The 10337-nt window shown below is 48.1% G+C and overlaps 5 protein-coding genes across 5 annotated transcripts; 2 read left to right on the forward strand and 3 right to left on the reverse strand.

The window, feature by feature from the left end:
- Positions 1-1244: 1244 nt before the first annotated feature.
- On the reverse strand, positions 1245-2833 carry BT62DRAFT_1000341 (uncharacterized protein; the record flags this gene model as incomplete). Its single annotated transcript, XM_043176637.1, has 2 exons — positions 1245-2614; positions 2668-2833. The coding sequence occupies 2 exons, from the start codon at positions 2831-2833 to the stop codon at positions 1245-1247; spliced, it is 1536 nt and encodes a 511-aa protein (XP_043044609.1).
- Positions 2834-3887: 1054 nt separating this feature from the next.
- BT62DRAFT_1000342 (uncharacterized protein) lies at positions 3888-4840 on the reverse strand (the record flags this gene model as incomplete). The annotated part of the gene is made up of 3 exons (XM_043176638.1): positions 3888-4283; positions 4331-4747; positions 4793-4840. 3 exons carry the CDS (start codon positions 4838-4840, stop codon positions 3888-3890), a joined length of 861 nt encoding a protein of 286 aa, XP_043044610.1.
- Positions 4841-4934: 94 nt separating this feature from the next.
- Positions 4935-6828, reverse strand: BT62DRAFT_926769 (uncharacterized protein). Its single transcript, XM_043185111.1, has 9 exons — positions 6765-6828; positions 6640-6714; positions 6506-6578; positions 6263-6447; positions 6028-6210; positions 5844-5973; positions 5685-5797; positions 5144-5629; positions 4935-5095 (listed from the first exon to the last, which is right to left on the reverse strand). The coding sequence occupies exons 1-8, from the start codon at positions 6780-6782 to the stop codon at positions 5222-5224; spliced, it is 1185 nt and encodes a 394-aa protein (XP_043044611.1). The 5' UTR covers positions 6783-6828; the 3' UTR covers positions 4935-5095; positions 5144-5221.
- Positions 6829-6847: 19 nt separating this feature from the next.
- Positions 6848-8233, forward strand: BT62DRAFT_990761 (uncharacterized protein). The gene is made up of 2 exons (XM_043190247.1): positions 6848-6932; positions 6981-8233. Exon 2 carries the CDS (start codon positions 7022-7024, stop codon positions 8135-8137), a length of 1116 nt encoding a protein of 371 aa, XP_043044612.1. The 5' UTR covers positions 6848-6932; positions 6981-7021; the 3' UTR covers positions 8138-8233.
- Positions 8234-9120: 887 nt separating this feature from the next.
- On the forward strand, positions 9121-10327 carry BT62DRAFT_883462 (uncharacterized protein; the record flags this gene model as incomplete). The annotated part of the gene is made up of 3 exons (XM_043182749.1): positions 9121-9438; positions 9493-10032; positions 10100-10327. The coding sequence occupies 3 exons, from the start codon at positions 9121-9123 to the stop codon at positions 10325-10327; spliced, it is 1086 nt and encodes a 361-aa protein (XP_043044613.1).
- Positions 10328-10337: the final 10 nt, after the last annotated feature.

Below are 10337 nucleotides of genomic sequence, written 5' to 3' on the forward strand. Positions count from 1 at the left end.
GCGCAGAATTTCATATATGCATACGAATTCTTAATAAAATGATACGTACAGCTCAAGTCCATGTCATTACCGCCTTGCGCCTCGACGGATCTAGGACTGCAGCACCGGTCGACTGTGAATAAGAGCGGTCAGTGAGAATATAACAAAGGCAAAATCACGACGTGTACCATGAGTATGGCTGTCGTCCGTAGAGGGTGGACTAGGATGAAGTTCCCAAGTACGGTCTCCAGACGTGACGTTGGAACTATGTTGGCCTGTACGAAATGCAGGCCAGAGCCATGAGCCCATTTTTCTGACTTGGACATGTGTGATGAGGACTTGAAGAAGCTTTGTGGTATCCAGAACCCCTTTCAAGTGTTATATCTACAGCACGTCGTTTGCTCTTCTTACTTGCTCCGTGCCTCACCAGTTTCATCAATGGAGGTCGCCTGTCCAAGGCAGTGAACATCAAAAACAAACATAGACGGCCAAGGATTCAAATTTACTTTTCATTAAATAAGCGCATGTCGGTAGAACCATACCACTTTGATCCCTCAAACACAAGACATGCATAGGACTGCGCTTTTCGGCTACGCCTTGGCAAGCACGCTCCCACAGCATGTATGTATTCAGTTCAGCGTTGATTAGGCGATGATCATCATAGGCAAGACCGGGAAACCTGTTGCACCACTGACGTGTTTGAGCATTATTATACCAACGTAGAAAACGCACCCATACCGCACTGTTCCAAACGCGCCGGAAACGGTTTGCAAAAACCAACATAATCATAAGTATACATTAGTAAAGGCCTGTCAATGAACTATAAGCGAGGCCTGGTGACAGTAGCTGCCAATAACGGTATAGGTGCCAACTAATTGCTGACGAATGCTGAATACATGTACAACGAAGTATGGGGTAGATCAGGCTCGAGATGCATAAACTACTGCAGCAGTACGCATTGAAGTGGAAAATATAAATAAATAAGTGGGTTGGTGAGAGCAAGAAGATGATGTCCTGACGTCGGAAAAGCAATTTAAAGATGCAAGCTCTTCAGTGTGAATGTCGGAAGAGACCGATGCCAGCTCGTAACAACAAAAATACGACAATAAAGAGGGAGGATGAAGTTGGCAATCCGATTTCCTAAACGTGGTGGTGTTGTTACAAGTAAATGGACATTGGTGAGGTGCACCAAGAAGTGTGCCGAAAAGTGTGCGGTGATGAAATGATCCAGGAGACAAAGCATCAAGGGTGAACGCCGTAGACCGTTACTGTGAACGGGAAGGGAAAGAATTCGCAGCAGATTCGTCGCCACTGTAGACAGAAACGGCAGAAGATTGGAGGGAGGCCTGCAGAGAAGGAGCCCGAAGGTGAGCGTCACTGACGTCATCTCGGCCTTCGAGAGCTGCAATGAGTGAATGTATGGCTAAGTCATTTTCGATGGAAGACGTTGTGCTTGTATGGGCGTATACTGGATCTGAGGCGTGCACGTCGCTGAAAGGGTTCACAGCTCGCTCTTTGCCTTTTTTGCTACGCGGAATGCGAGGCACATCTGGAGTCTTGGAGCGAACTGGCACGGAAGATCCTTGAGCATTGAAGAAGGGGTTGCCAAAACTCCTCCTGCGCTCCGTGGGACTGTTGAACGGGTTTTCACCAAGGTCAACCGTTTTGGCCTGTTGATCATCAAAATTCACCACCTCCGCTGATTCCCAACGATGTGGCTCCGAAGAAGTCAACGGTGGAGTTGGAATGGCCATATCCAATGACGGAGACATGGAACCCGACATATGGGCTGAGCGAAGGGACAGGAAAGACTCGTTGGCTGTGGAATTCCAAGACATGGCCGCGGAATCTGCTCTACCAGCGAACGGTCTGATGGGTTCTTTGACATCGGTTGATGCCAGCTCTTTGGCAAGATTGGAATGATAAGGGGAAAATGGATGAGGCTCAAGGTCGAAATGTGGCGGCTCCTCCGTTGTGTGGGTGTACGCCGTTCGCACGCTCGGCGACTTGTTGAACATAGTGAGCTTCTCCATGGGAGCTACACTCACTCCACCATCAACTTCCTTCATGTGGTACTTACCCTCTGATTGAGGATCGTCCACAAGCTTGTCCCAGTTCTCGAGCCGGGACCGCGACCGCTCGTGTTCTCCGCGAGCATTGCGGCTCGCAGACATGGTAGGGGCAGGATCTTTAGACTTCGCTTTGGGTATGGCACATTTATAAATCCATATGCCCAATACAATAAGGAGCACGGCTCCCGCAAACGCGCCGACACAAGCTCCTATGACTGTGCCTATGGGAATTTCCTTTGTGGTTGCTGCGTCGGAGACAGTTGGTTGGGATGATGACGAAGTAGTCGATTTGGCTTTGGCAGTAGATGAGGGGGTCTCGAACACGACGGACACACCAGAGTCGACGTCGGTGGTGGTTGCTGAGGAATCATAAGCCAAAGTCGTGGCTGTAGTAGTAACATCGTCAACAGTGATCCCATTGCTGGCAATACCAGAAGCAGAGATAGCGGGTAGTGGATCAGAGGTTTGGCGACGGATATGACGATGAGCGACCATAACGGAACGATAAGGAATGTAGGGAAAAAGAGTGTACAAGCGCCAAAAGAACAGACACAAATCAAAGCCTGTAGAGCGGTTAGCAACAGACATCCTTCACTGAAAAAGAGCCCACACGAACGAATAGTACGGCGAAAAGGAAAGCAGCATTCAATGGACCGTAAGATCTGAGCAATGAAACGACGTTGTCGTCGTTGTGAAGAAGGATGATAAACTTGTAGAGTTGAAACAAATGCGGCTGTTCCCACGGAGCCGGGACGAGGCCGCCGCACCTCCGGTCGCATCATGACTGTCTGCGAAATTTTCATGCCCCTCATTTCAGCTAATTCTTTAGTAATTCTGTGAAAGAATACGAACCTACTCAGCCTTCTTTGATAAGCGCCGCTCTCGTCATCATCGTATCTATAGTAAAGAGCCCGAAGAAGCTCATCTCGAAGACAATTTTACATCTTCTATATTCCAACGTCAACATGTCAGTCTGGATTTCCTCTAGCCATCGCCTGTCCCTAAAAATTGGAGCATTATTTTCATAGCACTTAATCGTCCCGCTTCCAAATCACTCAATCTGATAGCGAACGGTAATCTCATGCTTTACGGAAATTGCGACGTCGGCAAGAAAATCGGGCGCCATAATCAGTCCTCTTACGGATTAGCGTTAGTGCAAAGCCATAGATTGTTGCGGCAATTTTGTCGTCCACACCTCACGGCCCGTTTCAGGGCCTCGCTAGCAGTGTCGATATCAATATTTTACTTACATGGATTCTTGGGACTCATTGTGTACGGTATCCACACCTTGTTGCTTTCATTAACATGGGTAACCAAAGAATACCTACAGCGAGTGACTTTGTCATCGTAGCAACTCGCAGTAATTCTTTCTACGTCATGAATGTTGGTATAAGTAAAAATCACTTTAGTAGTAATGTAAAAACGCACAGAACCGATCTAAGGCAACGAAATCATGGCGACCAACATCTCAAGAAGCACCTGATCGAATACACATTGGCGCCCCATTTTGGAAATGACCAAGAAGCCAATACTCTCGTAGAGGATGAGGGAGCTCATGCTATACAATAGATCAGTAATTAGGGAGGAGATTTTTTCAGAATGCGAGTCTGATAAGCAGTTCTTGTCAAACAATTTGCCAGTGCGAGTGGCCAGCCGGCAATGCTTGGTCGTCGGCACCATGCGATCATTTTTGTTCTCGTTAGTTCTCGTAATGAGTAAAGTGGTATCCTGACATGACTATACTACCTATGGATTGTCATGGATTCTGTTTCTTGACAGAAAAAGGCTGGCTGACTGACCTACAATATCCATTAGAAACCTTCATAATGCAGTAGATCACGACCTCCGCATCCTAAGGGTCTGTCCACCACGTATACCTGTCATCGTAGCTGACGAACCGGGCCTCCACCATTCCAGAACGATATTCTTCGCGAATATTTCCCCAAAACCAAGCATGACGCCATTGACGAACGGTAGAAAAAAGTTTATCGCTAGAGAAGAAAATAACGCCTTTACACGGGTACGCGTTGACAGAGAAGAATCGAAGATGGCGAGCGTAGCAGAAACAGGGGCTTTGGTGCCCTCTGGACGCTGTCGAATTGGGGAAGAATTCTCCGTATGCTCGGGGAAGGACATTGAGGGAAAGGACGAAGTTATGGATGAAGGGACATCCTCCCATTTCTGTGAGCCTTCACTCTGCGAGGGAGGAGGACCCGGACCGGGGTTGTGGGGCTAATGTACGCTTAGAAGGGAGGCCAGACATACACAAAGAAACTTACGACGGCTGGCAGTTCGACTGTCGCGATATCCCTGCCGGAATCAGCGACACTTGACGTAAATCCAGATACCGAGGAAGGAGCCAGACTATTATTGCCTTTGCTTCCAACTCTTTCCCAACCCTCATTTGAATCTTGCAGAGATGACTCGCGTTCCCTCACACGTATGCCCTCCCATCGCGCTCGCTCTTTTTCTGCTTTCTCTCGAGCTTCCGCAGACTGTGACCGCCACGTTTCTACCTGAGATTCATACTCTGACGTCCAGGACTCTAGGACTTGGTTGGAAACAAGACGCTCCAAAGGCTTTGGCGCCGGTGGCGTGTCTGAAATGGCAGCCTCCGCATTGTCCCTCGAAGTGCAGCGACCGTCATGACTCGTCGGGTTCCGGGGAGGAGGAGTAAATGCTTGGTTCAAGGCAGCCTGCAACAAGGTAAGACCTTGCTATATTCAAGTAAAATGATGTACTTCAAGTAAGGACTCATCTGCGCTGTCAAAAGACCTTCCCTCGTCCATACCAGAGATATTTTACGCAACTGGACCGCTGAGGTCAAGAGAAAGATGATCCGGTGACCTTCCGAAAAATTCAAAAGTTTATTCAAAATTATGTATATAAATAAAATATTGAGCGCCGGCATCGTTTGCCAAGTTAGTTCCCCTCTATCTTCAGTTCACATTCGATTTCGTTGGTAAAGCACTGTGCACTTTTTAAAATTCCTGGATACTGTTGGCTTTGAAATATCCATTTCTGCTCTGCTACATTTGAGCCTGAGTGTAATATGCCAAATGATTGTCATCATAAGCATTAAGGGCACTCACATTCGCTCCCCTGGGCTCCATATTTGATCATTTCGCATCGACGGTCGAGGACAGCATACAGACGTGCTCTGCCACTACCTAGAATCGCTTTCCCCCCCTTTTAACTGGCTGTCTCGTCCCGCGCCTAGTCTCCCCAGAAGCGGGCCCTCGTTTTAGTTGGGCAACATTTTGTTTACCTTCACTGTCCTCGTCACTGGACGACGGTATCGACTTCACCTTCTTTTGCGGTCCCACAGGTGAAGAATCAGTGTCTGAAGACGGTAGCTGGGCTGACCGCTTCTTGGCAGGCATTGGTATTGGAGAAGATGGCTTGTCTGGTTGTCGTGAAGGAACCTTACCCTTTCCCTGGTCTGAGCCATTCTCCTCTTCAACGTCGGAGTCATCGGTCACCGAGTCTGATTCCGCTTCTTTTTGGAGGGCATCAGCCTGAGTCCGATCTGGTGACATAGGTTTGCCTGATAGCATCAGAGTTGTCTTCTCTGGTATCTGAATGAAATGATGTCAACACCGACACCACAAGCACTTAAAAATGAAGGCATACGATAACAGGTGAAGGTGTGCGGGTCGACTGATGAGGTTTGGTGCCTTGCTTTGAGGACTCCCGAGGGCGTAACATCTCAAATTCAGGTTTTTCAACCGATGTAAGTATAATCGCTTGCAAAGGATGAGTACTATCGATGCATGGCTATCGACGACTTACGAAGTTCCGGCGCAAAGTTGAATGTGGCTGTAATACGGCGAAGAACTGTAGCTATGCGAGGCTTTGAAATTGCGTTCTTGATATGTATGTCCACATTACGCCTGGCAATCCGTCCAACCTTGTCGACAGCCTGAATTTAAATATCATGGATTTCGTTCAAGTGAACAAATTTTAGCAACCCCACCTTTGTTAATTCGGCGTCAGATACCTCACCGACCGAATCCGTCGAGGAAAACGCTAAATGACCCATACTGATGAGAGGGAGTATAAGATGTTTGGAAAGAATATCTGCTGAAGGTCTATAACCAAGGAAACAAGTCTCCCATCGCCACTTGAAAGACTGGTCTTCAAGAGTGAAGGCAACATCCTGGAAACAGAATATTAGACATCATTTGAGACATCTGAACAATGTATGATACCGAGAAGTTAGATTCCACGACTTCAAACAAGAGGTCTGTGATGCCCCCCAGAGAATGCGCGTTAGAGAGGAGCTCAAGGGTACGCGCCCTCCATTCTTCTTCGCCGCCCATCGAGTTTGAGTTAGATACCGGTTCCGGGCCATTCAATTCTCTCCATCGGCGTGCAAACTGAGGTCCAGAGAGAGCTGAGAGGACCATTCGCTTGATGAAGAAGATTGGTATACGGATGAAAATAGACGCCACCTTCAGCCCACACCGACTTGGTATCCGTGATCAGTACGCAACATGTCAAATCAGCTGTAGACTCGTAAAATTTCTAGAGGAGCCCAAGCAACAATATTGGGAGACTGCGCCTGGTGTACAGAGAATGGACGAACAATGAGATAGGGTATTGACTTGAGAGTATCGATTTTGACCAACCACTCCCTCGTCAGAAGTTGGTTCAAGGTATTCTGCGGTGAAGTCAATATACGTAGCACACAGAAACAAAAGTAATATGCACTTCGGATAAGATTTCCATGTGGTAACTACATATAAAGGGGACGGCTGGGACAGTCTTGTTCAAGTGTTCGCCACAGGAACAAACAAATACGCAGATTTGCCTCCACCGTCACTAAGTACGGGAGGACTCGAGTTGTAGACCGTCTTATCTCACCTCTCATCAGCCCATGTAAGCACATCTATCTGTTTCTTAAGGTTTTCTCATTTCATGTCATAGGCCCTTTCTATTTCTTCAAACCTCCCAACTTCGTACGGGCAATGGAAGACGGCGAAATTTCTGGGTTCGAAGCCCCTACCCCATACCCTAGCAATCTCAAATATTCACATCACCCTTCAATTGAATGGCCGGACGAGCCTTCTTTGATTGAAACTCCCACTAACCAGAGGATCACCCCACCGCCCACAGAAGACGTCCAAGACCGACCTGTCTGTCGTCTTGTGGTTGATAAGCCGTTCGCAGCTCTTGGGCTGGGTAGAATTGTATTGGTTGATGGGTATCCTGAGGTACAGTTTGGCCGTGACGCACTGCCTCCAGGCTCTTCTACTCCCAAAGTTCGGATAAAGCTGATGGAGGTATCAAAATTACACGCCACTGTGTACTGGGACACCCACCAGAAGGAATGGGCCGTCATTGATATGGGCTCGATGCATGGAACATATCTCCTTTCGTCTGATGATCCATCCACCACTTCACCTCAGGGTAGAGGTACACGACTATCACCCTCTCGGGCGGCTAGCATTCCTCGGAGACTCTGCAACATGGATCGTCTGACTGTGGGTGATGTTACCTTTATAGTCCATATCCATCAGAGTTTGCCTTGCGAGGAGTGTTCTCCCCGAAGTGTTGGGGACGAAGTTTCTTTGTTCTCGTCAGAACGAAAGAAGCTCCGAACGCAATCTGAAAATGGAGCGACGAAGGCTGCACATCACCCATATCCCAAGAATCCGAAGCAGGCATTGGCACTGTTAAAGCAATCCCTACTTTCACAGCATGGCTCTGGTTCAAAGTCAACAGCAGATCAATACATAGACCGGTCGGCTCGTCGACGTGCCTTCTTTTCCTCTAGCGCAAGTGATTCGCCCGGGGTGACTCCTCGCGATTCCACAATGCCAGTACCTGAATATGAACGTCGGAACACTTCAGATACTCCGCAGGATACGGAGCCTGTTTCCCGACCAGCCACACCCTTACCTTCAACAAATGTTGGGCACAGGCTGCTCCTGAAACAAGGATGGCAGCCGGGAGAGTCCCTTGGTCTTACCGTTGGAGAGGGGGTGGTGGAGCCGTTGGATGCTGGCGCCATGTCCAGTATCGGCCGACGGGGGTTGGGCATGCCTCGTCCTTTGTCGGGTAGTTCTGGATGTCGACATTGAGATATGTTATCTTCCTCTGTTTTTCATACACAATCTAGATGGCATATCGTACAGGAATAAACTTGAGGGCATGCCACTCGCCTAGGTACTTCGCGCCTCGAGGCATGAAAGAATTTATGCAAATAAATTAAAATTAGTTGCGAAAATCCAGATCAAGGTAGCGACGTGTGAAATCGTGGGAATATTTCGGTCACGTGGTGTTGAACGCAGATAAATTTGTCTGATTCTTTTGGTAACCTGAACTAGGGATTTGGATCTGCTGGTCCAAGTCCAGGTCTATCTCCACCCTCCTTGTCTTCCCATCCCCTTTTCTCTTCTATTTCCATTCACTTCCATCTCTATTCTCTACTATCTCTTCGTCGTGTTCTTCGTATTCGTTGTGTAGCTTTTGCTCCTTAAAATGGCAACCAACACTCGCGTACGTAGTGGCAGACTCGTCTCTGTCGCGTCCTCACTCATGCTGTCTTTTAGGCGCCCCAACGTACTCGTTTACCTCAGCGTGGAAAGACCGATGAAAATGCTGCAGGTCGACATATACGCCAGCATTCAGCATCGTCTCGCTTAGCTCAAAGAGAGATTAACGGTGTCAAGATTAACCTTCTTCGACCCGCCTTGGGCGAGGTCACACTGAAAGCGGTCAACCGCAAGGTATTTATAGGACTATCGCTTCGTTCCTAATGCTCAATATCCCCATCAAGGAGAACACCAGCAAGTCTGTGTTAGGTGACGAAGATGATGTACCATTCAAACCAGCCCGACCAGTTCTTAGCGTAACTACCGTTCAACGTGTCCCACTAGGTCCCGCCCGGGCTCAAGTAGCGCCTCCCGTCGCCAACGCCGTTAATGCTCGGGTACCTATCATTCACGCACCGCGTCCCCATATTCCCATTCTCAGTCATCGCCGCATACCTCGCGTTCCCCCACCACCAGTAGTAATTTATGACGAACCAGCAGAAGACGTCGAAGAAGACGCAGGAAATGATATGGACATCGAGGATGTATTACCACCTCCTGAGCAAGCACAAGTTGACATAGAGAGAGATGAAGATGAGATGAGCATTGAAGGCGAAGAAGAAGTCGAGGAGATGATAGTAGTTGAGGATAAAGAAGAAGCACAGGACAAAGAGGAAGCCGAATCTTCGCAGGCCTATGTCTGGCCTGATGCACCCACACACCGGAGATTGAAGTATGCACGAGAGGTTGAAGCCGTTCGCGAGGTCTTTGAAGATGACCCCGACTATGACCCTGCTATGGTAGCGGAGTATGCAGATGAGATATTTGAGTACATGCAGAAGCTAGAGGTGCGTTACCACAAATAACGATCGTCTGCGTAGCTAACAAATACACTTTCATAGGAGGAGGTGATGCCGAATCCCGACTACATGGACTCTCAGCTAGAGATTACTTGGGAAATGCGACAGACGCTTGTGGACTGGTTGCTGCAGGCTCATCTGCGCTACCATATGATCCCAGAAACCGTTTGGATCGCAATCAATGTCGTCGACCGGTTTTTGTCCAAGCGAGTCGTTTCCTTGGCCAGACTTCAGCTGGTTGGCATCTCTGCTTTATTCATCGCCGCCAAGTACGAAGAGATCATGGCACCGTCAGTGGATGAGTTTGTAGCAATGGCTGAAAACGGTTATACTCGTGATGAAGTTCTGAAGGGTGAACGAATCATCCTGCAGACTCTAGGCTTCCATATATCGCATTACTGTTCTCCATACAGCTGGATGCGCAAGATCAGTCGAGCGGATGATTACGAAATCCAAACAAGGACGCTTTGTAAATTCTTGGTGGAAGCAACACTTCTCGATTATCGATTTCTCCGAGCAAAGCCTAGTTTGGTGGCAGCTGTCGGGATGTACACGTCAAGGATAATGCTGGGAGGCGACTGGGTAAGATCCTTTTTGTTTTTTTTGAATTTGAGTGACCTTTTTTCTTTCCTTTTTTTTTTTTTGCCAGAACGAAGCATTCGTTTTCCACTCTGGCTTTACAGAAGAGCAATTGGTACCTGGCCATGAGCTTCTCATCGAAAAACTGGCGGAGAAAAGTTTCACTCGGCTATATCTGGTCAAAAAGTATGCTAATAAAAAGTTCTTGAAGGCGTCTACCTTCGCGATCAAGTGGGCACGAGGAATCGTCGAAGGGACTGGGTGCACAGATACAATGCTCCGTGATGACCAGGTGTGAATGTGTTTTG

The sequence above is a fragment of the Guyanagaster necrorhizus genome (assembly GCF_019112545.1).
Source record: "Guyanagaster necrorhizus MCA 3950 unplaced genomic scaffold BT62scaffold_3, whole genome shotgun sequence".
NCBI lineage: Eukaryota > Fungi > Basidiomycota > Agaricomycetes > Agaricales > Physalacriaceae > Guyanagaster > Guyanagaster necrorhizus.

What these genes read in the sequence shown, in the direction of transcription:
- BT62DRAFT_926769 (XM_043185111.1), bottom strand. An exon ending in AGTCAATACCCTATCTCATT is followed by an intron (nt 6,579 to 6,639) that starts GTTCGTCCATTC and finishes GGGCTCCTCTAG; the next exon opens with AAATTTTACGAGTCTACAGC. An exon ending in TCGTGGAATCTAACTTCTCG is followed by an intron (nt 6,211 to 6,262) that starts GTATCATACATT and finishes TTCTGTTTCCAG; the next exon opens with GATGTTGCCTTCACTCTTGA.
- BT62DRAFT_990761 (XM_043190247.1), top strand. Translation starts at nt 7,022, where the DNA reads ATGGAAGACGGCGAAATTTCTGGGTTCGAAGCCCCTACCCCATACCCT.